This window comes from Suricata suricatta, chromosome 12 (genome assembly GCF_006229205.1).
Source record: "Suricata suricatta isolate VVHF042 chromosome 12, meerkat_22Aug2017_6uvM2_HiC, whole genome shotgun sequence".
Classification (NCBI taxonomy): Eukaryota; Metazoa; Chordata; class Mammalia; order Carnivora; family Herpestidae; genus Suricata; species Suricata suricatta.
This window is the reverse complement of record NC_043711.1, coordinates 78,024,955-78,052,003: the sequence shown is the minus strand read 5'-3', so window position 1 is coordinate 78,052,003 and position 27,049 is coordinate 78,024,955. Positions and strand designations below refer to the sequence as shown.

Here is a 27,049-nt window from a genome sequence, read left to right as displayed (position 1 = left end):
CATCTTCCTCCTCTTCCTCATCCTCTTCATCTTCCTCGTCCTCCTCCTCTTCCTTCTTTTTCTTGCTTTTCTCAGCCTTGACGACTCCCTGTTTTGCCGCATCAGGTCTTCCTTTAGCTCGGTATGCAGCAATATCCTTTTCATATTTTTCCTTCAGCTTCGCAGCTTTCTTTTCATAAGGCTGCTTGTCATCAGCAGCAGTGTTATTCCACATCTCTCCCAGCTTCTTTGCAACATCACCAATAGAAAGGCCAGGATGTTCTCCTTTGATTTTTGGGCGATACTCAGAACAAAACAAGAAAAAGGCCGAAGGAGGCCTCTTGGGTGCATTGGGATCCTTGAACTTCTTTTTTGTTTCCCCTTTAGGAGGGATATAAGTTTTCATTTCTCTTTCGTAACAGGCCTTGTCTGCCTTCGCCATGTCTTCGAACTTTCCTTTCTCTTTAGCGGACATGGTCTTCCACCTCTCTGAGCACTTCTTAGAAAACTCTGAGAAGTTCACTGAAGCATCCGGGTGCTTCTTCTTGTGCTCTTCTCGGCAAGTTTGCACATAGAATGCATAGGATGACATTTTGCCTCTCGGCTTCTTAGGATCTCCTTTGCCCAGGATTAATTATTTTCCTCAGCGAGGCACAGAGTCACCCAGTGCCCGTCTGGCTCTCACTTGTCCCGGCGCTGTCTCTATGGAGCTCAATGTACTGCAATGGCTGTGAGAGCGGGAGCCAGACGCAGCCTCCTCACTCTCTCCGCTCTGTCTGTTTCTATCTTTTAATACTCCTCTAAATAGTACTTCATAGGCCTCTGTCTTACACATCTTTCATTTATTCCTCAGTATTTGATTACTTTATATTACTATAAATAACATTTCTTTTTTTAAATATATTTTTTGATTTTTATGTTTTTATTTTATTAAAACATTTTTTTACTGTTTTTATTTATTTTAGAGAGAGAGACAGCATGAGCAGGGGAGGGTCAGAGAGAGAGGGAGACACAGAATCTGAAGACAGGCTCCAGGCTCTGAGCTGTCAGCATAGAGCCTGATGTGGGGCTCGAACCCAGGAACTGTGAGATCATGACCTGAGCTGAAGTCAGACACTTAACCAACTGAGCCACCCAGGTGCCCCATGTTTTTATTTTTGAGAGAGAGAGAGAGAGAGAGACAGTGTGAACAGGGGAGGGACAGAGAGAGAGAGAGAGAGAGGGAGACACAGAATCTGAAGCAGGCTCCAGGCTCTGAGCTGTTGCTGCAGAGCCAGATGCAGGGCTCGAACTCACAGACTGTGAGATCATGACCTGAGCTGAAGTCAGACGCTTAACTGACTGAGCCATCCAGTGCCCCTATACATAACATTTCATAATGTCAGTTTGTTGTGTGTGTATACAATTGATTTTTGAATACTAGCCTTATACCTAGCAACCTTGCTGACCTCACGTCTAGTAATACTTTATCCATAGATTATCTTGGATTTTCTTAGCTTCTTCTTTTCCAATCCTTATTTCCTTTTCTTACCTAAATGCACTGAACACCTTAATTCACTGTTGAATAAAACGAGTAATAGTGGATATCTTTGTTTTGTTCCTGATCTCAAAAGGCAAACTTGGACCACCATTAATATTATGTTTGGTTTTATAGATATCCTTTTATTTCTAATTTTCTTTAAAAAGTTTTTTAAATTATTTAAATCAATTATTTTATTTAATTTAATGCTTTTCTGAATATCTTGAGATAATCACATGACTTTCTCCATTAGTTTGTTAACATGCTGAATTACATTCATTGTATGTCTGATGTTAAGCTATTGCATTAACTGTCTGCTTATGTGTTTGATGATAAACTCCCATCCTTTATCCAGGAGAGACCTTTATTTTTTTTTATGTTTTTGTAATTTATTTTTGAGAGACAGGGAGAGACAGCATGAGCAGGGGAGGGTCAGAGAGATAGAGAGACACAGAATCCAAAGCAGGCTCCAGGCTCTGAGCTAGCTGTGTGCATGGAACCCGACGTGGGGCTTGAACCCATGAACCCTGAGATCATGACCTGAGCTGAAGCCAGATGCTTAACCAACTGAGCCACCCAGGCACCCTGAGACCATTTTTTAACAGGCAGTCCATCCCCTCTCTCCCTCAATCTCTCTTTCAATTTCTTTTTTTTTTTAATGTTTACTTATTATTGAGAGAGAGAGAGAAACAGAGCATGAGTGGGTGAGGGTCAGAGAGAGAAGGAGACACAGAATCTGAAGACAGGCTCCAGGCTCTGAGCTGTCAGCACAGAGCCCAATGCAGGGCTCGAACCCACAAACTGTAAGATCATGACCTGAGCCGAAGTTGGACACTTAACTGACTGAGCCACCCAGGTGCCCCTCTCTCTTTCAATTTTTTTTTTTTTACTTATTTTATTTTAATAGTTTATTGTCAAATTGGTTTCCTCTCTTTCAATTTCAATCTCACTCTCTCTCTCCTTTCATCTCTCTCCTTTTATCTCTCTCCTTTCATCTCTCTCCTTTCATGTCTCTTCTTTCATCTCTCTCCTTTCATGTCTCTTCTTTCATCTCTCTCTCTCTCTCTCTCTCTCTCTCTCTCTCTCTCTCTCTCTCTCCCCCACTCTCCCAGAAGGTACTCATTGGCCCTCACCTCCCCCATTTCTCAGGAAGATAGGCTTCTGGGAAACAAAATGCGGGGATCAGCAAACTGCCAGGGCACATGGCCCTGACATGCTACCCTCAGGGAGCAGGGCTGCAAACACAAAAGAACAAATGTCAATTAATGTCTCACTAAGTCATTCTACCTCGACTCTAACCTGTCTCCCCCTAGCTGGACTCTTGGCTTTGGATCCCCTTTATTGGAATTCCAGAAGGGCACTCGTGGGCCTTCTGTCCAGAGGACGCTGCCTCCACGTACTTCCCAAAGAGAAAGGGGTCTAAACCTCCCTGCCTTGCTGAGGGGAGCGGAGTGGCAGCCCTGGGTGGATGGGGTGACTCCCAGTTTAGAGCTGGGAGGACTGCCAAGGGGGTTCTGTGTGCACAGACCCCCCACTGGAGACATAATGGAAGAGATTTCCCAACTCTAAAGGTATAGAAAAGGCTTCTCAGCAGGACAATAACAAAATCAAGACCATTTTGAGGGGGCACATTCTTTAGGTAATTTTATTCCTTGAGAGAGGAGGAGCCAAGTGTTTAAAAGGGGAAGGAAAAATGCTTTAGCGGGTCTGTTGTTCCTTAGGGCCCAGTGTCCTGCCATCTTGTTTCTTCAAAGCCTTACCTTTCCCATCTCCCCTGCCAGCGTGGGAATGAAAGCTGTTCCTGATGCCCCCTGGCTGTGCCGGGGGCCCCTTGGGCAGGCATAGGGTGCTGCCAGGTCTCCTGGTGGAGCTGGGGAAGCTCCTGAGCTGCAGGGAGAGGGGAAGTGTGGATGCATCTCCCTGGCAGGGCTTAAAGGGCTGTCTATCTGGCACTGTGGCCAAGGGACACCCCACAGTTGGGCAGCCATCCCGTGAGTCCAGGAAAGCCCCCTGGCCTGCGTCCCTGTCCCTGATGGCTCTCTTGGGGTTCCACTCACCTGGGAGCCTGGCTCCCCTCCACACATCCACCCACTCACCCAGAGTCTGAGTTCACCTTCAGGTGGATGGAGGAGGGTCCGGCCACTTTGGGGCTGGTGTGGACTCAAGCCCAGCAAGCATCGGCTTCTGTGGTGAAAGCTAGTTTGTCTGGGGCTGCTCCCTTAAGCCCTTCTTGGACCCGGGCCTAGAAGGCCACCTTGCCAAGACAAACTGTGGCCGCCGGGTGGAATGCGGTGGGGTGGCTGCCGAGCAGGCCTAAAGTTGGCAGGCCTCTCAAGGGTGCCCTGGCCCGTTCAAACAGCACGGAACCCTACAAGGGTCAGGCCAGGCCAGGAGCAGTTACCAAGGCTGCTGGCCATTTCGCTGCCCTCTTGTTGAGTGAGGCAGGGACATCCCCTCTCTCTGTCTCACCCGAAAACCAAAAGCTCATGGTGAACCCTCAAGGCTGACAGAGTTCCTTCAAACCTGCTTCCCTGGGGGGAGCGACTCAAGAGCAGAAGGTGGGGGAAGAGGGATCGGGTCGTGGGGAGCTGTTTGTGCCTGTGTGTGTGCCTGGGGATGTGGAATTCCCAGGGAGTTCCACAGAATGGGGGCTGTCAGACCAGGAGGAAGAAAACCAGCAAGGCCTCTTCTTCTTTCAGCAAAACCCAGTGGGGGTGGGGGGCTACCCTGCCATTAGCACTTGCCATAAGTTTATTCCCCTGGGGGGATCCCCTGGAACAGAGCTCAAGTAGGGGTTTGGGTGCCAGTGAAAGGGCTGTCAGGAAGAAAAGCAGTGAGGGAGGCAGGACTGGGCAGTGGAAAGAGCTAAAAACATGGTCTCAGTAGGAGTCTGACATGACCCCAACATGGAGCTTGGGAGCTTGAAGGCCACCATGTTGGACCTTCTCGGTGGCAAGGAGACAGCTCTAATAGCTCCATGCGTCAGTCACGGTCACAGGCTGCCAAAGCGGGGAGGAGTGTGTAACCCCAGTGTCAAGAGGCTCCTGTTTCGCTAAGAGCAGTACCTAAGAGAAGCTGCAAACTGTTAGCAGGCAACAGCCCCCTCGAGTCAAGGGATGGGTGCGCTGGCTGGTGAGAAGGTTCTGGGTGTGACACTGAGAGCCTCCACCATCTCCATCTCCAGCACCTCGAGAACAGGGGCTGGGCCCTCAGGGCACAACTACTTCTCAGGTACAAGGACTCTTTTTCTACCTCAAGAGGGGCCTACAGGGAGCATCCTGGGAGGCCCAGGGAGGTCAGATGAGGCCCACAGCACTTTGTAGCAGAGGTGGACACGTGGCGAGTGGGGCCATTGACTCAAGAGCGGTCACTCCGGGAGGTGATGGCAGTGTCTGCGCCGGCTCTGCTGACCCAGGGCCCCAGGTTGTTGCCGTGATGCCTGTACACACTGCCCGCCCTCCTGTGCCTGCCCCCTCCCACCCAGGTCCACCCAGGATGGACCCAGTCTCCCTTCTCCACCTCCCAGATCGAGTGACCCTCAGTGGCTCCCGAGAGGAGGAGGAGGGCTGGCAGTCTTGCTCTCCCTCTAGGCTCTTGCCAAGACATCATCTTGGCACCAACGCCTGCTTCCCTTCTCCATACTCAAGAGCCAATTTCCAAAACAAAACAAAAACACACTGAGCCTGCTGTTTTTTCCTCTGAACTGCTAAATCCAAATTTCATATGGAAAGGTAACTGTGTCCCGAAGTCAACTTTATCTCATGGTAAGAGCCACCATGCCTGCGGCACCTGGCTGGCTCAGTCAGTGGGGCATGCTTGATCTCGGGGATTGTGGGTTCAAGCCCCACATTGGGTGTAGAGATGACTTAAAAATAAAATCTTTACGGGGTGCCTGGGGTGGCTCCATCAGTTAAGTGTCTGACTTCGGCTCAGGTCATGATCTCAGGGTTTGGGAGTTGGAGCCCCACATCGGGCTCACTGCTGACAGTGCAGAACTGATTCCAGATCTTCCGTCTTCCTCTGCCCCTCCCCCATGCTTTCTCTCTCCCTCTCCCTCTCCCAAATAAATAAGCATTTTATTAAAAGAAAATATGAGAGGCAGTAACGGCTCAAGAAACAGAGACAATACGTCAGCCAACACTGGGAAGAGCTTACCTGACAGAACGCTACATGGATGTCTTCGTTTGAATTTACATGTTAGTAAGTTCCCCATCTCTGCCCTTATCAGCTCTCGGAATTACAGGGGGTTAGGCTTCTGGAAACTACATTTTGTGGGCTTCTTTGCAAGCCGGGATAGAGTTAGATTTTTTTGAACATTTTATTTATCTCATCTCTATGCCCAACATGGGGCTCGAACTCATGACCCCAAGATCAAGAGTTGTGCACTCCACTGACTGAGCCAGCCAGGAGCCCCAGTTAAGTTAGATTTTGCCAGTGGATTTCTTAGGTTGGAGATTAGAAAGTGGAAGGAAGGAATGATTCTGCTTCAGCCTCGAGCCACAGCAAGCGACCGTGGCAAGTGGCTGCTAACGGTCCGTAGCCCCAGTTTTAGGTAAAACTCTTTTCTCATTCAGCTCTTCCAAAACCTTTATATCCAGTGTCCAGCATTAAAGTTTCCTCTGCTTAAAATACGTAAGGGGGCTATTTCCCTCGCAAGACTGACACATAATTTACCCTTCAGGCTGAATGAAACGAATCAAATCTTGTCATTTACCAACACTCTCCAAAGATGACCGGTGGCACAAATTCTAACGTCCCCTGCTCTTCTGTCTTCCTCGGCTTGTCTCTCCCTCTTGGAGCTCTCTGTCCATACCCCACACTTGGCCCACCTCCCATCTAACTTCCAAGAACCTTTGCATCTGTTGCATCCTTGACCTTTTGAGTCCCTGCCGAAATGCACTGCCGTATTTCACACCCAGGTATGTAAGCCCGTCTGTGCTCCCACAGGGAACCCCAGGAGGCTCTCTTGACAGTGAGCCCCAGGAGACTGGGAGGCCACGGTGTATCTATCCTTGACTCCTTGCATGCCTGGGCCTGAGCACTGCAGCGGTGCTTGCCAGAGAAGCTGATTGGCTGATGAGTTGCCCTGGCAAGCCCTAAGTTCAAGAAAAACCCAGGCGGGATCCTCCTTCCACACCATTTCTCCAGAAGTCAACTGATGCAAGCCTGCAAGTGTGTGTGTGCAGAATAGAATCGGGAAGGACGGGAAGCCGAGGCCTGGCCCAGGGGCAGGACTTGGGACACAGAGACCACAGGAAGACTTGCCTGAGGTACCAAGCAGCTTTAATGAGCCTGGGCACCTCTCCCCCCACTCTTTCCCTCCCACTTTCAGTTCTGGACAGGTCCAGCCTGCCCACAGCTCTGTGGCTGTGTCACCTGAAGGTGTTAATTCTTCTGTCCCCTCAGGCGCTCCAGCCGCCTCCGAAGGTCTGGGGGCACCTTGGCCCCGGAGGCAAGCAGTTCTCGAAGTCTTTGTTTGGGAGTCTTGGTGAGGTGGAAATTGCAGGGCACTGGGCCCTCTTCAAAGGTGACTCGGCAGCTCCTCGTCACTGAGTGATAGCCTTCAGCACTGGCGGTCACCATATAGTCCCCTGGGGTCAGCAGGCGCCAGTAATCCCCACCCCATGCTGACAAGAGAGAAGGGCAAGATCAGGATCCGGTGACCCTGCTTCCGACTTTGCGTAAAGCCCTCCCACACCTCCGCCGTCCCCTCCCCAACACACCTGTCGTTACATCGTGGTTAATCCCGTCCACAGAAATGACAGCATCCGCAATCCCGAGCTCTGTGTCCTTGTCGCGCACAATTCCTGCGATGCCCATTCGCACCTGTGCGGGGGAAAAGGCTATCAAAACCCTTTCCCTTCTGCATGAGATGTGACGTTCACTTTTTCCTGGCTCTGTTCACAAGACAGCACGTCTATGTTCCTAGGGGGCTATACTTGGGTAAAAGTAATTCCCGATGGGGGCACCTGGGTGACTCAGTCAGTTAACCATCTAATTTCAGCTCAGGTCATGATCTCAGTTTGTGAACTCATTGGGCTCTCTGCTCTCAACGCAGAACCCACTTTGGATCCTCTGTCCCCCCCGCCCCCCGCCCTTCCCCTGCTCCCACACATGCTCTCTCTCAAAAATAAGTATATGTTAAAAAAAAAACACACAGAAACTCCTGATGCATCTGAAAGGGAAGAACTACAAACACCTGGTAGGAAGACCTATCTTTGGGCTTCCCAAAGTTCAGCGACCCTTGACATAGGGCTTGGCATTTCAGAACCCTTGGAAACGATACTGACAGGGCCCTTAGAAGGGATATAGTTCCTGTGGGATGTGACGCGTCTATGCCAGAGCACCTCCGTGCACTTGCATAATGGGTCTTTTCTGGGAACAGCTCTCCGGAGGCAGCTCTGGGACAGCTCCATGGACCCGGGTCCACCCTGCTGTGGGGTGTCCTTCTCCTGACTAACGACGTCTGATGACGGCCACCGCCCTGCTGGCACACTGCACTTCCGGTGCTCTAACACTCCCAGTCAATCTGATGCCAAGGGTGCCCCCAGGCCTCTGTGAGTCAGCACATGCGGTCAGACCTTGGGAGGGCCCCCTGGCAGGAACTGCCACCCTACACGGACAGCAGACTGCAGCCAGGCCGGGGTGGGGGGTTCGAATCCGACCTGTTCCAGGTAGGTGAGGAGGGCATCCTTGTTGTTCTCCCACTCCTGGGGCAGCTCGCTCTCGTGCGGGAACTTGTCACAGGACAGCTCCACGGTGATCTCAAAGCAGTTGGTGTGCAAGTAGCTAAAGTCGTTCATACCTAGGGTTGCCAGACACTGGAGCCTAAATGGGGGGTGGAGGTGGGAGCCCCGCCCACCTGGTGCCCTCCTCTTCAAGACGCTTCCCAGCGGAAGTCAACATTGCTGCTCTAGGTGGACAAAGCAGACGGTCTTACGGGGGCGGGGTTTGGGGGCCAGGGCTAACTCTATCCTGAGGCACATACTCCCAGGGACTGTGTGCCAGTCGGCGCCGTTGATGATGTTTCCATTCAAGGAGAAGTCTTGGTTGTGGCAGGGTCGGCGGTCCGGGTCCTGCATGGCCCGGTTAGTGCTAGCATAGACGGTGCTGAGCCAGCGGAATACGGCATCGTCTGGGGTGGGCGTGAGTTCACGAGCAGCCCACGGGGTCCGAGTCATGTCGAACGGGTAGGACACCACGAGCTCACCCCCATGGAGGTTGGCGCTCAGCACAAAGGGGATCCGCTGCATCCACTGGATCACTGCCCGTGTTTCAGGAGCCACCTAGACACGGTCAGGTGGGGTGAAGTGGCACCCAGAGACAAGAGCCCCCGGATGGCCTTCCGGCACGCCCCCAGAACACTCACAGTGGCGTTGGGCAGGGTGTAGTAAGTGGGCAGTGGCAGGTGATGGTTGGGGACCGTGTCGGGCACGAGCCCATCATCCTCTGCTTCCCACAGTGGCGTGTTGAGGTCGGCAAAATTATGGTTGAGGTCAATGCCCTGCCAGTTCCAGCGGCCCTCTGCCCAGCCTACCAGCTCTGAGCCCTGCCAGGGAGGGGGCTCAGTCAAGCCAAGCAGGCACCAGGGCAGAAGGAGCAGGGTGGCCCTCATGCCAGGTGGCCTACCCGGTGAAAGGCAGTCTCATAACCGTCGGGGTTCATGGAGGGCAGCAGGTGAATGCGTGTCTCAGTGAGCAGTCGGGTCACTCGCGGGTCCCCTCGCAGGTACTCACGACACATGTACTGCATCAGGAGCAGGAGCAGCTCCCGGCCCAGGGCCTCATTCCCGTGCATGCCGGCCACATAGCGCACCTCAGGCTCTCCTGGGAACACAGGGGCTCCACGTTGGCCCACGCCCACAACCCTTCCCGGTGCCTACCTCTCCCTGCCCAGAACCTGCCAGTACCCAGCTCATGTTGGCCGGGGTGGTCCGACATCTCCATCACATACAGCTTCAGGCCCTGGTGGCTCTTCCCAATGCTGTAGATGCGGGTGATGTTGGGGCACTGCTCGTTCACCTCCTTCATCAGCTGGGGGGGAGGGCAGAGCATAGCATGGCATGGGGCACGCAAGGATTAGACCCAAGGGTCAGACCACATGAGGCCATGGAGGGACTCACAAAAACCAGTGGTGGCTCACACAGATGGGGCACCATGGCACCCAATAGGAGAGGCACAACAGCAGACCAGAAGGAAGGGTTAGAACGAGGGAAGTACCATCACCAAGGAAATTGGGACAGAGTTTAGGGGTCAACAGGAGAGAAGGGTGAGACAGTGAGGGGAGTGGAGACATGAGGACAGCCATAGCAGATTATGCCCTGGTGGGAAGGGGACCTGAGCTAGGCGGCTCCTCCCTCCTGGGTCACAGGAGTTCATGTCTGACCTTCCTCATGGCCTTGTAATTGTGATGCCGGAAGTCCAAAGGGTCAGAGGATCCCAGTTCAGGGGCCTTATGGATTAAGTCTTCAGGATCTGGTGGAGAATGAATTCATGGTAAAGGGGGAGTCTGTGGGGGAGGTTTCTACCCCGTTCATCCAGCCCTTGTCCAACTGCCCACCTGAGACCGGGCAGGCCAGGATCTCTGCCCGTAGGCAAGAATTGCCTCCCTGGAGCCAAGTCTGGGGCAGCAGGCGAATGAAGCGGGCCACCTGGGGCTCAGGCAGGAGGTTCAGCACTGGGGTCTCCGGGTCTGAATTGGCAGGAAATACCTGGCGGCATCAAGTCCTTTAGTGGGACTGCTCGCACCCCAGCAGCCTGGCCCCGAAGCAGAGGAGCTCAGGCCTCCAAGCTCACCACCAAACCCACCCTGGTGGGCTTGCCTGGAGACCTGCGCTCTCTGTCAGACACAGACCGCCCTCCGGCCCACCCCTCTGACCCCCCCCCCCCGACCCCATGCCAACGGGCAGCTCTAGGCAACCATGCTTTCTGGCTCGGTCACAGTTTATTAGACCAATATGGCCACATCACTCGGGAACAGCCAATCCTAAAGCCGAGCGGCCCCCACACTGTAGCCTGGTATAAAAAGGGCTCCATGGGATGGGGAAAGCCAGAGTGGTGGGGAGGTGAGAAGCGGCGAACGGTCTGAGGCCCATCAACCAGAAAGGGGGTTCCAGCAGGAAGTTGTGGCATGAAGCGGGGTCCACCCCGCGGAGAAAGTATCTGGAGAGGAGGCAGGCATATTCCAAAGCAGCTTGGCCCCAAGGTTGCGTGGTGAGTGCCATGCATCTTGACAGCAACCTCCTTTCTCCTGGGATGCTGAGTGGACATCTGTTCCTTGACCTCACAGGAGCCCCAGCCCAGCCCATCATTACCCTACAGTGAGCCCTAGGCCCCATGGGCTCACCGCATCCATCCCACTGCTACGGTTCCTACTCCCCCACCACGTCCGACTGTCATTGCTGAACTGGACCTTGTATGAGGTGACCCAGTCGTACCTGGAAGGAGAGGTGGGGAGAGATCATCGGTGGCTTCAGGACTCCCCCACCCCAACCTTCCTGAGTCTGCCCATGACCTCCTGGACAGGGCTCGCCTGCCTCACCTCCAGACAGAGTTCCTGCCCTGTGTGATAATGCCCGAGAAGCGGGTGGGGTGCCTGGCATCAACCTGAAGCCACGGCTCAGCATCCTGGGGCTCCGCACACCAGGCCCCGTCATAGAGATCACCATCCTCCAGCCCTGACTGTGGGCACAGGACATGGCAATCAGAACCCAGGTGAACAGCATAGGGTGGCCCAGGATGGGGGCTGGGGAGTGGTGGGGAAGAAGTTCCTAGGGGCTGCCTTGCGTGGAGCCAGGACTGCTGACCTGGATGTTGAGCCGTCCCCGGTGTGGTCCGAGACCATAGGACTGGCTGCTGGATGCCTCGAGCTGGCTATCTGAAACTCGCAGGGACTCCAGGCCCAGAGGGGGACAGCCTGGGCAGGGGCGGGGTGGGGAGAGAGACAGAGCAATAAAACGGGACCAGAGAAAGAGAGTGGTCAGGGCAGGTAGGAAGCCGAGCCTACCCTTGCTGGGCAAGCTAGGGCCATGCCTATGCCCAGGAGACCACAAGTGACGTGAGTATGTGGCCCATGGGCTGCAAGTTTGGGCAGGGCCCCCTGGAGGGGCAGTACCTGGTTCCTTCTCCTCTGGGAGGTCAAGGGCTCCCGCAGGGGTGGTGATCACTGGAGACCTGGTAGTCACCGGGGGTCTGGGTGTAGTGAGCTTCTTCCGTTTCTTTACAATGACCTTTTTCTTCTTGATGATGCGAATCCGGGGGCTCTGTTCTGAGGTCCCTGGGGACCAGGGAGGCACACCAGGGCGGGGGATAATGGCAGATGGAGGGGTCTGGCAGCCCAGGATAGCATGCAAGCCCACAGCAGCACCCCCTACCTCAAGTATCTGGAGACCTTAGCATGGACTTAAAGTCTGCCACCCACCTGCCTCTCCCGCCACTTTCTTGGCTCCTTCTTTTTTTTTTTTTTTAATTTATTTATTATTGAGAAACAGAGAGAAACGAAGCATGAGCAGGGGAGGAGCAGAGAGAAGGGAAGACAAAGAATCCGAAGCAGGCGCCAGGCTCTGAGCTGTCAGCACAGAGTCTGATGTGGGGCTCGAACCCACAAACCACGAGATCATGACCTGAGCTGAAGTCAGACGCTTAACCAAATGAGCCACCTAGGGACCCCAGGCTCCCTCTTCTTGACATGACTACACATTTGGCCAGCCTCATCACTGACCTGCTCCAACGGAGAACTACACCCAGCCACTGGGAACTATTTGATTGCTCCAAAGAGCTGAGTCTTTAGTTCTTTATCTCCAGGCCTTTGCCTTGGCTGACCCCCTCCATCACACCATCCACACTCTTGATCTTATTGCCTAACTCCCATTCTTTGAATTTCAGCCCAGGAGCCTTCCTTAGCTCCAGACTCGGTCTCAGGCTCCGAAGAAGCCTCAGTGCTGCCTTTATCGCTGCATCTGCCCTCTGGACTGAGATGCTCCGTCCTCAGATTCAAATCTGCCCGGGTGCTCATGCTTTCCAGGGCTGGACCCATGTCCTGCTCGCCCTCAGCACAGTGCCTGGAACACCGTGGATGCCACCAGCTCCCCACCCAACCAGGCTTTAGACACCTCCCGAAGGGGCTGCACATTTTCCTATCTGGTGATTCATGCCTTTCTACATATTTCTTCTTGACTGCTCTCTCTTTTTAGCACTTCCTAATTCAGAGATATCTATCCTTCAGGACCCAGTTTCATTTGCCTTCCCTAAGAAGTCCTCCTTGAGGGCCATCCCCTTTGCCTTCCTCCTCTACCTACTGGCTTCTGAAAAGTCAGGAAGTCAGGCAGCCCGCCTCTCCCCTTCCCCTGATGGTGCCCCTTTCCTCCAGGCGGCCTCAGCAAAAGGCAAGCTCCCTGCCTTGCTCTCTGCCTTGCTCTCCTTGTTTCCTTCCAGCCCCTGTCCCTAAGCTCTCTCTGCCCTAAGTCTAGCTCGGTAACATTTAGTCTGGTGCTTTTTCTGTCCCTCTTTCTCCCCCTCTCCTGGCTCTGGTCTCAGTTTCCTCATCTGTGAAAAGGGAAGATTTGGGGCTGGAAGAGGCAGCATCATACTGGCTCCAGTCCCAGGACCGCTGACTTGGTCTGGCTGGGAACTGGGGCTGCTGAGTCAGCAGCCGTAACAAGGGGCAGGGAGAGGAGGAAGGGTGTGTGTGTGTGTGTCGGGGAGGCGGGGAAGGGTGGCACAGTGGGCGGGGGTAGGGTAACCGACGAGCCCGAGAAGCGGGCCCTCGGTCCGGGCGCTCACCGTTATCCTTCCCCGAGGGCGGCTGTGCCGGGTTGCTACTCGGGGCCAGGGTCGAGACCGGGGCCTTGGTGGTAGCGGGCGGCGTGAGGCCGGGCACAGAGGTGCCGGGCGTCCCCAGACCCAGATCGACGGCGGGCGCGAAGGTGGCCAAGGCGAGCAGGAGACCCCACATGGCTGAGTCAAAGGTGCGAATGCGCGAGCCCCGCGGCGGTCGGTGGGTTTATCTCTTCCTGCCGGGTGCTCGGGAGCCCCCCGCCCCTTCCTGCCGCCGCCGCACGCCCCCTGCGCCTCCGGCCCGCCCATCGCACGCCCGCGGGCCTGGGACCTGGGAGCGGAGCGGAGCGGAGGGGAGCGGGGGGGGGGCAGGGCTCGGGCGGTGCGCGCGGGACAGACTCCGGAGCGGCCGACTGGGGTCCCCACACCCACCGACCCTGCCCCGTCCCCTCCGGCCGTCCCGAGCTCACCCTCCCCGCTCGTGCGCTGCCCTTTGTAGTCTGCACAGCCCCTCATTACCCGTGATCCCACTTAATCCTGCAAGGCGCCCGCCCCACAGTGGGCACCTACTTTGATTCACAAACCATGCCAGACACTTTGCACGTGGCCTCTCAAACCTCGTTTTACAAACTGGTAAACTGAGGCTCAGAGCGCCCAACGAACTTGGCCAAGGTAGCAAAGCTGAGAACTTTGGGGAGGAAACTACTACCCGAGAGAGAAACCCATCCAGAATCAAAGGCCCCCCTGCTTGGGCGGATGGGACAGAAAGAAGAGGGGAAACTGAGGCGCGGAGTGGAGCGGGGGCCGGGTGGGGGGGAGGGCTTGCCCTCCAAGAATACTTCCGAAAGACAACCCCGAGGGGCCCAGCCAGAGGCGGTGCTTCCCACCGCCATCCCCTTCCCCGGCCCCGCCTTTCTTCTCTCTTCCTTCCCTTGCCCTCCCCTACTCCTTTGCTCACCCGGCTGCCACGTTCTGGGGTTACATAATCCGAGGATTGGAGCGGGAGCCGCGCGATACCCGGAGAGCTGGGGCCGGGGGTGGAGGGGCCGAGGCCCGTCGCGCGCGCATCCGGCTCTCCCTGCCGCCTTCCCCCTCCCCCACCTCATTCTCTTCCCTAGGGTCAGCCGCCTGGGGGCTCTTGCTGGCTGGTTGCCCCGGATCCCAGGATTCCAGAGCGCAGGCCCTTTCCCATTCCCTGTCCCCTCTGATTCCCCCACACCAGATTGCCTCCCACAAGGAAGGAAACGCGTCCGTTGGGCGCCTCTGGCCAGTGTTTTGTCTTTGCAAGGATCCTGCTAGGGAGATATTCCCATCCCCACCTAAGAAGAGATGCCCAGAGGTGGCCAGGAATCCTCTGGAGTGTGTGCCGCCCTGAGCAAATATTGTTTGCAGGGCCTTTATCTATATAAACAATTTGAATCACCCCAAATCATTCTGGTGGTCCAATCTCACATGATACCTCCAAAGAAATACCACCCCCACCCCATACCTCTGGAACTGACCCAACACCAACGATGAATCAAGTCCTGAAGCCCCTCAAGGGCATCTGCCCCAACCCAAGCATTCTGGGTAGAGAGCCCCCCAAGCAGGAGTAACCAGGTCAGGGGGCACAGGGTCCCGCTTCTGCCTTGGAGCACCCGCCTGGACAGCACTGCTAGTCCCACGCAAGAGTGGGGATTAGAAAAACTCACGGATCTCTGAGGCGTGGGGCTGGCCAGATCAGGGGCAGAAGGACACTACCGTATACTGAGGCTTCTCTGGGGTGGGAGGTCAGGACAAGGCTCCTCCTGGAGCTGGGTCTGAACCGGTCCTGGGGTCTGCTCTCCCTTCCTCCAAAGCCCAATCTGGCCACTTCTCTGTCTCTGACCCCAACCTCACCCAAGTTTGATAGACAGGTGTGAGGGGCCACCCAGCTAGGACATCACAGCCTTCTGAGGCTCTCACCCACAGTTAAATCGGGTCAAGTTCCGGGGCATCTGGGTAGTGCAGTGGGTTAAACGTCAAACTCTTGGCTTGGTTTAGGTCATGATCTCATGGTTAGGGAGTTCAAGCCCCACCTAAAGTTTGGGAGTGAATGCTTGGGATTCTCTCTCCCTCTCGCTGCCCCTCCCCCACTTGTATGTTTCAATCTTTCAATCTCTCTCTGTCTCTCTTTCAAAATTAAAAAAAATTAAGCACCTAGGGAGATCACCTGCAAGGTCCTTCATGACAAGGTTCTTCCCTACACACACCTTTCCCCTCTCATCACCCTGGCTCTTCTCCTACCACATATTCTTCCAACCACACTGGCATTCTAGCAGTCCCTCCAACACCCAGCCCTATCCAGCCTCAGGGCCTTTGCACTGGTTCACCAAGTTTGCATCCTCATTCTACAGATTGCTTTTCCGTGTCACCTGTTTCCAAAAGCCTTTGCTGACCATTCTGATGAAACCAAGTCCCATCCTCTACACACATTCTATCCTCTCACATGTTTTATTATTGTCTTCAAGGCACTCAACACTATTTGAGATTATCGTGTTTTGTTATATGTTCACTGTCTGGGTCCCCACCCCCAGCAAAGGTAAGCCACACTCCAGAAGAGCTGCTTGTACCCCAATGTTCACAGCTGCACCTCAAGACCTAAAACAGCACCTAGTCCCTAGTCAGTCCTCAAAAAGTATCTGTGTAGGGGCGCCTGGGTGGCTTAGTTGGTTGGGTGTCCAACTTCAGCTCAGATCATGATCTCGCGGTGAGTGGATTTGAGCCCTGCATCGGGCTCTGTGCTGACTGCTCAGAGCCTGGGGGCCTGCTTCGGAATCTGTGTCTCCCTCTCTCTCTCTGACCCTCCCCTGCTCATGCCCCCCCCCAGCTTTTTCTCAAAAATAAACATGTTTTAAAAAGTGTCTGGGGGTGCCTGGGTGGCTCAGTCGGTTAAGCGTCCGACTTCGGCTCAGGTCATGATCTCACAGTTCATGGGTTCGAGCTCCGTGTTGGGCTCCATGCAGACAGCTAGCTCAGAGCCTGGAGCCTGTCTTTGGATTCTGTGTCTCCCTCTCTCTCTGACCCTCCCCTGCTCACACTGTCTCTCTCTCTCTCTCAAAAATAAATAAAACATTTTAAAAAAGTATCTGTGTAATATCTTCAAGGTTAGAGAGACCTTGACCAAGCAGGGCTAAGGAAACTGACTCTCCCCAATAGCACAACTTTCTATAGGAAAGAAATGGCAGACCACGAACTGGGGGACATGTCCCCAAAGGAACTTGCCAGATGGGGCATGCTGGCCACCCCTGGCTGATCCCTCAGAGGCTCGGATCTATGAGATGTTGGTGCCTCTTGTGTCCCCTGTGCCCCCTCATCCTTCTTCTCACCTTGTAATTACCCCTTGCCTTTCTGCCCCTTCAGGGCCAGACTACCTTCAGGGCCCCTCCGTGCCCCTGAGCCCCTCAGAGCCTTCTTATGCTCCTTCGTTAGCTCCTCGTCCTCCTGCGTGTGCTCCCAGCTCGGCTGCTGCCTTCAGCCCTTGCCACTTGGTTACCTGGGCTGCAAGGGTGCCAAGCCAGGAGGCAGGTTCTAGAGGTGCAGCTCCAAAGCTATAGCAGCACATTTGCACTCAGGTGATCGCAGCCAGATCTCTAACCCCAGGAGCCAGGTGGAGAATTTTCGCTGCCTCGTGAGGGCGAAGATATGATGCAAAGCACAAGCGAGCAGGACTAAGCTGGACCCGGTGGACCGGGTGGGGACAGCTGCCCCAAAGAGATTTGGGTATAAGGGGTGACCTAGGAATCTCCTGCCGGCTCCCCAAGGTGGTCAGGTGTCTGGAGGTGGAGAGGAGAGCGGACATTGGCGCACATGGGCTTAATTTCACACCCACCTCTGCCTGGGTATTCTTGGACAATCATGGGCTCTCTGAGCCACTGTTTCCTCATCTGTAAAATGGGAGCGATAATATCTTAGCCTCAGGGTTTTTGTGATGAAGTGACATAATAAGTGGTTCCCAGGGGCTCTTAAGCTCACCAAATGAAATAAGGGTGGGAAAACAGCTTAATACAGTCCTCTTATCCCCCCCACACATGGATGGAATAAATCAAGAAAAGAAAGGAGGTCATGTGTCTGGCTGCACATGTAGAGAAATAGTGGAATCTACTGCCTGCCTGGGCCTCCTAATCTTCTGTCTCGGGTGTTGGGGCAGAGCTTACTCTCTACTGAGTGCTCTCCCTATGATGCAGGTGAGCCTTGATGGGAGACCCCCTCCCATGGCACCTACATGCGCTGGCAGGCATCTCCCCACATACCCATCCTTTGCTCCATCTCCCCCAGCTATGTCTCTTTTGTGTATCAATGTCTTTGAGAACCCTCCTTCTCAAAGTGTGGCTGCAGACCAGGCACCAACATCCCCTGGGAGCTTGTTAGAAATGCAGAATCCCAACCCCCGACCTACTGCATCAGAATCTGCATTTTAACAAGATCCCCAAAGGATTCAACCCCAGGAGGCTCATGTGCACATTAAAGGCTGAGAAGCATGAGATGGAGATTTAGAGCACCTCCATCTAAAATGTATGAGCTGCACAACTTTCAAGTTTGATGGTGTTTGATGCTGTCACTGGAAATCTTATCTCAAGCTACAAGAGCACATCCATGTAACATTTGGAAACTGGTATTTCCCTCATCCTGGAAGGGTACATTCCTGACCTCTACACTATGACCCTGTATTAATTTCTTTAATTTTAACTAACTCATCTAAACCACAATACTATAGAATATAGTTTTAAAGGTAAATCACCTTGAGGCTTGCAACAGAAGACTCTTTTCTATGTTTCTCCATTCCCAGGTCAACCACTTTTAATTCTGTTATTTCTCCTTGTATTTATCTCTATGCTTCTAGTGCTACTTCTTGATTTTTCTCTGTCTAGATGTTATCTGCAGATTTCTTGCTATGAAATTAAGGATTTAGCTCCTCTACCACCCTCCCCCACACATATATTCAAGCACACTAACTCACTCCTTCCATCCTCCCAAAAAGCTAAATCACGTGGGATGGATTAAGGCCATATAAATATTACTGTTCAGCTTTTTGTGTTCCCTGGAGTTAGCAATTACTTTATCATTTGCTTGGTTTTCTGGGCACCAATTGATAACTTAATTCCAAAACAACCAACAGAACTGAACATTTATTTTGAACATATCTCAAGACCACAAATAATCAATCTCATTTTCTTCTGGAGACATCCCTTCTGGAGCATCTTGCTTTTGAGCCCACGCTGGCTTGTTTGCTTTCTTCATTTGGAAGCACAGCTGACATCCTGAGCCTTTCTCATCATTGCTTTCCTATGTTTAGCTTCATTTCTTTATTCTCATATTGTCCTCTTGGTTTAATGCCTGATTTTGCTAAAGCACATCCTCTGGTAGCTTTCTAGGAAAGAGTGTGTGCGAGGTCAAATTTTTGAGAACCTGTGTGGCTTAAAATATCTTGGTTCTAGTCTCATACATGATAATCAGTTGGACAGATACATGTTTTTAGGTTGGAAATACTCTTCCCTCAGAATTTTGCAGGCATTGCTTTATTACTCTGGGAAGAACCAGAGTAAGAACAATCAGTGAATGGTCCCAAGGGCCAGCAGCATTGACTCTATGCGCTGTTGAACCTGTCACTACCAAAGATGTCAAGTGCACCAGGCTTGAGTCTTTGGACAGGGCCCACTAGAGGCAGATACCTACTCCTGTTTTTTTAAGGTTTATTTATTTATTTTAAGAGAGAGAGAACGTGCACATACATACATGCAAGCGGGGGAGGGGCAGAGAGAGAGGGAGAGTAAAAATCTCAAGCTGTCAGCACAGAGCCTGCCACAGGACTTGATCCCATGAGCTGTGAGATCATGACCTGAGCCGATATCGAGAATCCGGATGATTAACCAACTGAGTCACCCAGATGCTCCTGCTGCCTGATAACTTGCTGTCTCATCCCCTATGGGCTCTACGGTCACTATCCCCTTCTTCTCCCCTCCCCCATCAGTTTTCCTTCCAAGTATGGTGTATGGACAAGGATTCTGTTCCTAGTTATGATCCACTTCCACTCTTGCCTCTCAAGTCACTAAACTGAGATGTGCTGGAATTCTGTAACCACCACCCATTTCCAGGTTCTCATGGGAATAGGTTTCTTTTTCAGATGATCAATCCCTTCCTTATCTGTTCATTTTCCTTAATTTCATTCTCAGAGGGTGACTTTAACCTTCAGTTTTGGGGTTACTGTGATGTGGCCCTCTGACATTCACATTATCTATGCCATTTCTGGAATCCCAGAATCCCAAACCATAGGGCTTAGAAACAGCCCCCTCCTGCCCCATCCCTTAGCAGTCTGGTGGGAACCCAGCCCCAGAAAGCCTCAGGGTACTTCCTGGCAGAGCCTCTCTCTGCACTTCAGGGCTTCGGTCCTGAAACACCCACCCCCCTCCTCACCCTCCACAAGGGCCCACAGGCATCACCCAGCTCTCAGGAGAGAGAGAGCTGCTGACAGGAAGATTGAATGATTGCCCTTGGACACACAGCTCTGGGAACCCACAGAAAAAGACCGCAGTCCTTCCTCTCTTGCTCAGCTGCTCGTGTGAGGATGGGGTTAGAATGCCTTCCTGGTCACTCAGATCCCCACAAGGAGCCCTAGGGCAGAGAATTCCCAAAGGCAAGAGGATGAGTCTTCATTCTCAGAAATCTCTGACTCCCTTCTGACTAAGCTTATGAGACCAAAGCTCCCTTCTGATTAAGCATATGAGACCAATGCCAGCCAGCGGCAGCCCCCTCTCTACCCCAGGACCCCACCTTGCCATAGGTCACAATGCCCCAGCTGCCCAGACCCGGAATAACTGACTGAAATGAGAGGTGAAGAGGGTTTGGTGGGTAGGTGTGTGGGGAGGGGGAGATTCCCACCAAGCTCACCCTTGAGTGTCTGCCAGGGCCCTACTCCCTCCCACACACCCACTCCCCACCCTCCTTCTGACATTAGTCCTTCCTGTCACCTCTACCTCTCTCCATGACCCAGATCTGCTTACCTAGGCCCAAAGCCCTTGCTCATCCTATCCCAGTCCCTCCAAGGGGCTTGGGTGCTGGGCAGGAGTCGTGGAGTCCAGTGGGTCCATGTATGTCCCCCGGGGGCCCTAACCTGGCCCAGCTGCTCAACAGTGTCCTAGGCCTGGGGACACTGGGGCTCACAATTCAGGCGATCTTTTCCACGCCTGGCCCAGCCTGGCTGCTGCTGCTGCTCCTGGTCAGCTTCCTGGCCTTGGATCTGCTCCACTGGTAAGTGTGCAGGAGCCTGGCAGGTGTGTAAGTGTAAGCAGGGGAGCAAGTAGTCCAGTTCTTGGAGCCCAGCGGCCACCTTCTCTCCACAGGCCCGCAGATGCCCCCGAGACACAGCACATACTTCCCACGGGAGGCCAGAGTCAGGGGCCTGGTGAGGATCCAGGACGGCAGGAGGCTGTACTCCTATCTAGGGTGGTGGTCCCAGGAAGACTCAGCCCCCAGCAGGCTCTGCTACTGCTGCTTCTGGGCCTGGGGCTGCTCCTGGGAGCCTGCGGCATGCCCTTGGCCCTGCTTGGTCTGGCTTTCTGCCTCCTTCCTTGGGTCTGAGTGCCCTCCAGAAATACACTGGCCATGCTGCTTCCTCGGGTCTCCTTTCCTCCATCCTGGCCTGAGCAGGCAGGAGGATACCCCTGAACTCAGGGGACCTCTGGACCCACAATACGGACAGTGGACACCTGGGTCTGAGTCCAAGGACAGCGATAGAAGGTGAGATTAGGGTCAGGGAGCCCAGGGCAGGACATGGCAGTCATTTCTGAGATTGTGGGTTGCGGTTGGCCATTCTGGCTTCCTCTGTGGTTCTAGAGAATGAGCGTCCAGAAAGACTTAAAGAGAGCAGAGTGGGACTGGATATCAGATAGCAGGGTAGGAATGGGGATCCCGAGAGGGGTTCCCACAGGAAAGCATGGGAATTGACTTCTGTGGGCTCACCCCATGCCTTTCCCCACCTGGAGGGGCCACAGAGAGACTGTGGAGTGGCTCCTCTCTTGGCTGGACCCCACCCCCTCCCGGGTCACAATAGAGACCTCCTGGGGGAGGGTGGAGGTAAGTGAAAGTAGGGGCTCGACTCTGGCTGCCAGGCTGTCCTGAGCGCTGCAGGAAGCAACATGACTTAGGGGTCTCTTCCCAGAGGTAAAACCCACACCCCAGCTCAAAGCCCCACCCTGCCCACACTGGTACTCTCTTGACCCCACAACCCCACCTGCCCTGAGGTTCCAGACCTCTCCAGGGTGGCTTCTGCAGCTGGCCTGGCCCTCTCCCCAGGTGCACCAGGCATGATGCAGCAGCTGCAAGTGGAGACGGATGCCGTGGGGGCTGGCGAGGGGCTGCAGCAGGCAGTGCCCTGGTCGGCCTGGATCACCCGGCAGGGCTGGGTGCGCTGGTGCATGTGCCATGTGCCACGGAGCTGGGTCCAGTGGTGGACCACATCGGGCTGGCGGCAACCCCTTCAGCGTGTGCTGTGGGGTCTGGAGGGGATCCTCTACCTGCTGCTGTCGCTGATGCTGTGCCATGCGCTCTTTACCACGGGCTCCTACCTGCTGAGCTCTTTGTGGCCTGTCGTGGCCACAGCGTGGCGCCATCTGCTGCCAGCTGTCCTGCTGCTGGTGCTCAGTGCCCTCCCAGCCCTGCTCTTCACAGCCTCCTTCCTGCTGCTTTTCTCCACGCTGCTGAGCCTTGTGGGCTTGCTCACCTCCATGTCTCACCCAGACTTCGCTCAGGACTTGGACCAATAGAAGGGCAACCCCATCCCGCTGCCTGTGTCTGTTGAGCCCTGGCCTAGGACCTGAGCCCTGGGGAGGGGGAGGGCAGTGGCCTCAGCAGGCCCCGGACGCCCAGTCCCTAGCATTGTTCGTGTGATGTTGCTAGTGCCTGCCAGGTAGACCGGACTGACCTCCGGGCACCTCCCTCAAGCCAATGCTGCAGGTACTTGGTATGGGGCGTCAGGGACTTTGATAAGAAGAGACAGGGCAGAAGGATTAGCCAGGGGCTGCCGCCTAGAGTTCCCACCGGAGTGGAGTGACACCACTCGGGCTCCCTCAGCAACTGGCAGCATCTTTTTCTTACAGGTGCTCAGCTCTGTCAGCTGCAGATTCACTGAGAACTCCTACCTTGGTATTCCTCACACTAACCCCCCTCTTTCCATTTCCCCAGGCTCTAGAAAGGGCCCGTGAACAGAAAGCTGGCTGCGAAAGGGCTGGCCAGAACCCCCATGAGACCTTAACTGACTCACTTTCTCAGGTACTCCCCACTTCCTAGACCTCCTGCCTTCTGCTTCAGTGAACAGTCCCAGGTGGGCCACCTAGCGTAGCAAGGGTCCCAGAGGGTACCTACTCCAAGATTCCTAAGATCTGTTATGGAAAAATGAACAAGAAGTCCCATTTCCCCACTTATATAATGTGTGGCCATGGCCAGCTAATTCTTTTGAACCTCAGTGGTCAGTGGGTCTCAACCCCGTCACAGGGTTGGTGTGAGTCAAAGGCAATGCCTTGTGTGTGAAGTACTTTGTAAAGACCAGAAAACTACAAGATAATGTATTGAACTATAAGAAAAATCTGTAGACTGAAAAGGTCTTCTGGCCTTGAAGGTGGTTAAAAGAGAGGGAAGCTTCCCTAGGCCTTCAGAGAAATGCTCTGTCATTATACACTTTTGCCGCCCCCCCAATAGTTAAATAGGGATGGATGGGTGTGGACAAGATGTAAAATGTAGTGTGACATGAAATCTCAAAATGTGCAGATGTTGAACTCTCCTGATTGTGAAATGACTGGGGCTGGGGTTTGGTGCCAGGAGATGCTTGGACAGCTGTGTGAGTGGGGGAGAGCACAGCCGAAGGGTTTCTGGAACTGTCCCAATGAGCTGCTCACAGTGCCAGGAAGATATTGGAAGGCGGCATCCCTTCATGCCCAGCATGTCAGCCATTCGTGTATCCGCTAACCCTCCTAGCAAAACAGTGACCTGTCACGACCAAGTAAGGCACATGGTAAACAGCTCTAATCACAGCTAAGACCCACCCGCCTGACCCTACCCAGTTCCTGATTCTCCCTGTCTTCTATCCAGTCCTGACCGCACTGCATATCTAAGCCTAAAATTTCTGCTCCTGAAACCCCAGAACCAAAGTTCCCCTCTCTCACCACCTAAACATTCAGGCCATGGGGACCAGCCCCTAGAACATGTTTATTTTTATTAAAACCCATTTGCTGTGGAGTTTCATAACCATGCCAGCCACTGACTGGTCAGATGCTTTCAGCATCGGTGCCTGAAACGCCAGGCACAGTCCTTCCGTCCCATTTCCTTGTGGTCCTCCCTCATACGTGGCCTGGTAGTGAGGGCAAGGCAGGACGGGGAGGTCAGATAGCCCATGGTTAGCATAGGCTCTGGAGTATCAGTGGAGGATGGGTTTGAATCCCAGCACCGTTACTTTCTAGCTCCACGGCCTTTCTGGAAATTGCTAAACCTTTTTGAACTTCTGTTTCCTCAAGGGTAACATCAAGGCAAGAACACCTGTTTCAGGGTCCCTGTGGGGCTCTTGGCATGTGGGCAAAGTTCCTGGACTGAGTCTTCACACCACAAACTGTAGCTATGCCATCTTATTTTAGAGATGGGAAGTCGGGCTCAGGATAGCCACTCGCCAGGGGCAAAGCCAGCTTGTTTGAATCCGAGTTCACCCTAACAGGGAAAGAAATGGGGGAAATACAACCTAACTCAAGACCCCAGGGCTTCTCCATGCCTATTCTTAAAAGTTCCTGTCAGAGATAAAGCCAGGATGCCAGTCTTGGGTCTATCATTGACTTGGCTGTGTATAGCTGGCCAAGGTCATCATTTCAGAGCCTTGGGGCCATTCTGATTGAAGGAGAGAGGACATTCTGGCCAAGACCAGGCACACTGCAGGGGGAGGGGAAGGAAGGATATGGACAGGAGTAAGGAGAAGGCCTTCTTCCCTTCCCCCCATAAATATATACCTTCTACCTGTCTGCTCTGCTGATACAGCATACAGTGATACAGCCAGGCTGGAGAGCTGATGGGCAATATTTAGCAAATTAGATCAACACGTACCCTGTGACCCAGCAACTCAAAATGAATTCTCACAGAGGCCCTTAAGAACCTTGCTTCTCAAACTTGTGGTCCCACCAGGACCAGCAATGTACGTTTCACCTGGAAACTGGCTAGAAATGCAGAATGTCAGGCCCCACCCCAGGCTTGCGGAATCTGAACCTGCATTTTAACGGGATCCCGAGTGATACACATGGACACAAATGTTTGAGAAGCTTTGCACAAAAAGGGATATGTTTGAGAGGGAGGAGTGGACCATAGGTCATGGCAGGAGATGGGAAAAGTAAAATTGGGTGGATAAGCACAGCCTTAGAAGAGACACCTATGCGTATTGATCTTGAAATCCTAGCACCGAATGAAAAAAAAACTTGAGAAATAATACAATTCTTTTGACACAAAGTTAAAATGCAAGTCAGCAAAACCACCTTTTTTTTTTTTCTTTCCAAGGACAGGTAACAACATAAGATCAACAGAATGGAATGACTAATTCTAGGGGCAGGTGAAGTGAGTGGAATATACAGATAAAAGGGAAAGACGCAAGGGACCGTGGAGAGATGAAAGAAAAATGATAACAGGAATATAATTCCTGGGATTCCTTTAAATGGAGACAAAAGCATCCATTTAGAGTCAAAAGACTGAAAATGCAAGCCTGGGGAGAAAGAACGTGCTAGAACGAAGAGTTCTAGATTCAGGTTTGGGCCAACAAAGAAGGGCTGTCCCACTGACCTGAGTGAACCGGATGGCTGGGTCGATCGGTATCTTTCTCTGGCTTCTCCCAATGCCCCCTGCAGCCTGCTTTGATGTGGTGGGGGTTTGGGGGTGGGGATCCAATAACCCCAGAAGGATAACCAGACCTGGTGGGGCAGGAGGGACTGGAGCAGAGGCGTCAGCCGCGGGGACCGTCGCATATAAGAGAGCAGAAAAGGATCCACAGCGGCACACACAGATGGGGAGAGAGGAGGATCGGCACCTAGGACTCCTTCCGGTCCCACCCCAAGCGCCGAGGCGAAGTGTAGGAACAGCCCGGGGCCGGGACTCAGAGGGACCGCGAGGGCGGTGTCAAAGGGGCTCAGGAAGCGGGGACACCACTTGAGACGGTTGTCAGTGGCCACCCTGGGGCAGGTGAGGGGTCCCTCGAAAGAGAAGACTGTGGGGCGCCAGGGGATCTCTAAGGGCCAGCTGCGGGAAGCCGAGAGGGAGCGCTCTCCCCACATTCATGGGTGCAGGGTAAAATGTGTCCGGGCTCGCAGAAGTGGGCAGCGGCTGTCCTCACCGAGAAGCCACAGAGGAGGAGGGGGGAGACCAGCTTCTGCAGGGGGTTGGGTGCCTCTTGGGGAGGTCAGACCAGGAACAGGAGCCAGGTGTGCCGCACAGCGCAATTCGCTAGGCTCAGGGGTAGCGGCTTGGAGGGCGTCGAATCGGGTGCGTTGACCGCGGGGGCAGAGCGGGGCGGGCAAGGCCTGAGGCTGGGAAGGAAACCCTTAGCCAGGCGGGGAGTCGGAGGGCTATGGACACCCACAAAGGGAATGTGCTAGCCATCCCGGAAAGTCGACACCCCCCAGAATCGCCTCTAGTGGAGCCGGTGACCGACAATGCAAGGCGCGCCCCCTAGCGGATATCTCCTCCTCTGGCGGTGAAGAGTAGGGTTTGGTTGCGGCGTGGAGAAGGAAGAGGTGTCTCACTGGCCCGAACACTGGCACTGGGGGCGAGGGTAGGTCCTAGGATCAGGGAGGAGCATCTTCGGCCCACTGTCATCACAGCAAAGGTTTCGTTGACGCCTCACCTCTTTCCTCAAATCTCCAGCCTGGGTCCGCCAGCCTTTGGAAACCCAGGGCCATCAAGCACAGAGCTCGTGAGAATCCTGGAGAAGAAAGGGTCCAGTCTAGCCGGCTTCACTGTGTCACGGACTCCCCGCCCAGCCCCAGTCTATTATCCCATCCTGGGGTAAAGAGCATTTTTTTTTTTTTGGAGGTTTTGTCAGGGTCTGGATGCAATCAATTTTAAACAAAATTTTTCCTGCTGAGCAAACATCTGTACTCTGGGTCTTGCTTCCTTTACACTGTCTTCTTAGCTTTCAAATATTTGCCGTCTAAAAAATAAAAAACTTGAGGGGCGCCTGGGTGGCTCAGTCGGTTGAGCATCCAACTTCAGCTCAGGTCATGATCTCACGGTTTGTGGGTTCGGTTCCGCATCCGGCTTTGTGCTGACAGCTTGCACAGAGCCTGGAGCCTGCTTCGGAACCTCCTTCTCTCTCTGCCCCTACCCTGTTGGTGCCCTGTCTCTCTCTGTCTCTCAATAATAAATAAATGTAAAAAAATAAAAATAAAATAAATAAAAAACTCGATTTAAGATCTGTTGCTTCTACCGCATTTTCCGGCCTGTGTCTTTAAATATCTAATAAAACTCCCACAATATTTAAAATTGATATGACACTGCATACTTGCAAAATATTTGTAATATAAATGAAAGTAGTAAAGTCCTCTAAGCTGAAGGGTACCAGATCCATCTAAAAGCCACATATTATCAGTATATCATCAGGCCTCTCCCTCTGCGTTCATCTTCTAACTGTGCAAGCTGGGATTCCCAGACAATGGCATATGGAATTGTTATTTATAGGCACCTTTGACTTGATCCTGATTTTAAAGGAACTTCCCCTAAGGTGCCACCATTAAAAATTATGTAG

General features: G+C 53.5%; 3 protein-coding genes and 1 pseudogene across 4 annotated transcripts; 2 read left to right on the top strand and 2 right to left on the bottom strand.

Moving 5' to 3' along the window:
• Position 1: 1 nt before the first annotated feature.
• Positions 2-713, bottom strand: LOC115274504 (annotated as a pseudogene).
• Positions 714-6,763: 6,050 nt separating this feature from the next.
• CPXM1 (carboxypeptidase X, M14 family member 1) lies at positions 6,764-21,276 on the bottom strand. Its single transcript, XM_029918977.1, has 15 exons — positions 20,292-21,276; positions 19,808-19,902; positions 11,612-11,773; positions 11,304-11,413; positions 11,039-11,178; positions 10,844-10,934; positions 10,058-10,208; positions 9,884-9,972; positions 9,408-9,531; positions 9,128-9,324; positions 8,868-9,047; positions 8,487-8,784; positions 8,164-8,303; positions 7,222-7,324; positions 6,764-7,125 (listed from the first exon to the last, which is right to left on the bottom strand). The coding sequence occupies exons 1-15, from the start codon at positions 20,312-20,314 to the stop codon at positions 6,884-6,886; spliced, it is 2,145 nt and encodes a 714-aa protein (XP_029774837.1). The 5' UTR covers positions 20,315-21,276; the 3' UTR covers positions 6,764-6,883.
• C12H20orf141 (chromosome 12 C20orf141 homolog) lies at positions 20,146-20,902 on the top strand. Its single transcript, XM_029918978.1, has 2 exons — positions 20,146-20,538; positions 20,631-20,902. Exons 1-2 carry the CDS (start codon positions 20,273-20,275, stop codon positions 20,866-20,868), a joined length of 504 nt encoding a protein of 167 aa, XP_029774838.1. The 5' UTR covers positions 20,146-20,272; the 3' UTR covers positions 20,869-20,902.
• A 65-nt stretch (positions 21,277-21,341) lies between the features above and the next one.
• On the top strand, positions 21,342-24,029 carry TMEM239 (transmembrane protein 239). Of its 2 annotated transcripts, XR_003901474.1 has the most exons (3): positions 21,349-21,450; positions 22,471-22,557; positions 23,796-24,029. XR_003901474.1 is itself a non-coding variant. In XM_029918979.1 (2 exons), exon 2 carries the CDS (start codon positions 21,594-21,596, stop codon positions 22,050-22,052), a length of 459 nt encoding a protein of 152 aa, XP_029774839.1. In that variant the 5' UTR covers positions 21,342-21,450; positions 21,583-21,593; the 3' UTR covers positions 22,053-22,065. The 2 variants fall into 2 exon arrangements, 1 of the variants encoding a protein (XP_029774839.1); XM_029918979.1 differs by lacking the exons at positions 22,471-22,557; positions 23,796-24,029 and adding an exon at positions 21,583-22,065 and having other exon boundaries at positions 21,342-21,450.
• Positions 24,030-27,049: the final 3,020 nt, after the last annotated feature.

Bases quoted from the DNA above. Each gene is read 5' to 3' on its own strand.
- C12H20orf141 (XM_029918978.1), top strand. From the start codon at position 20,273: ATGACCCAGATCTGCTTACCTAGGCCCAAAGCCCTTGCTCATCCTATC. The intron at 20,539-20,630 runs GTAAGTGTGCAG...TTCTCTCCACAG, and splicing joins GCCTTGGATCTGCTCCACTG to GCCCGCAGATGCCCCCGAGA.
- CPXM1 (XM_029918977.1), bottom strand. From the start codon at position 20,314: ATGAGCAAGGGCTTTGGGCCTAG. The intron at 11,179-11,303 runs GTCAGCAGTCCT...CTGTGCCCACAG, and splicing joins GGGGACGGCTCAACATCCAG to TCAGGGCTGGAGGATGGTGA. The intron at 7,126-7,221 runs GTGTGTTGGGGA...CTCTCTTGTCAG, and splicing joins TAACCACGATGTAACGACAG to CATGGGGTGGGGATTACTGG.
- TMEM239 (XM_029918979.1), top strand. From the start codon at position 21,594: ATGATGCAGCAGCTGCAAGTGGAGACGGATGCCGTGGGGGCTGGCGAG.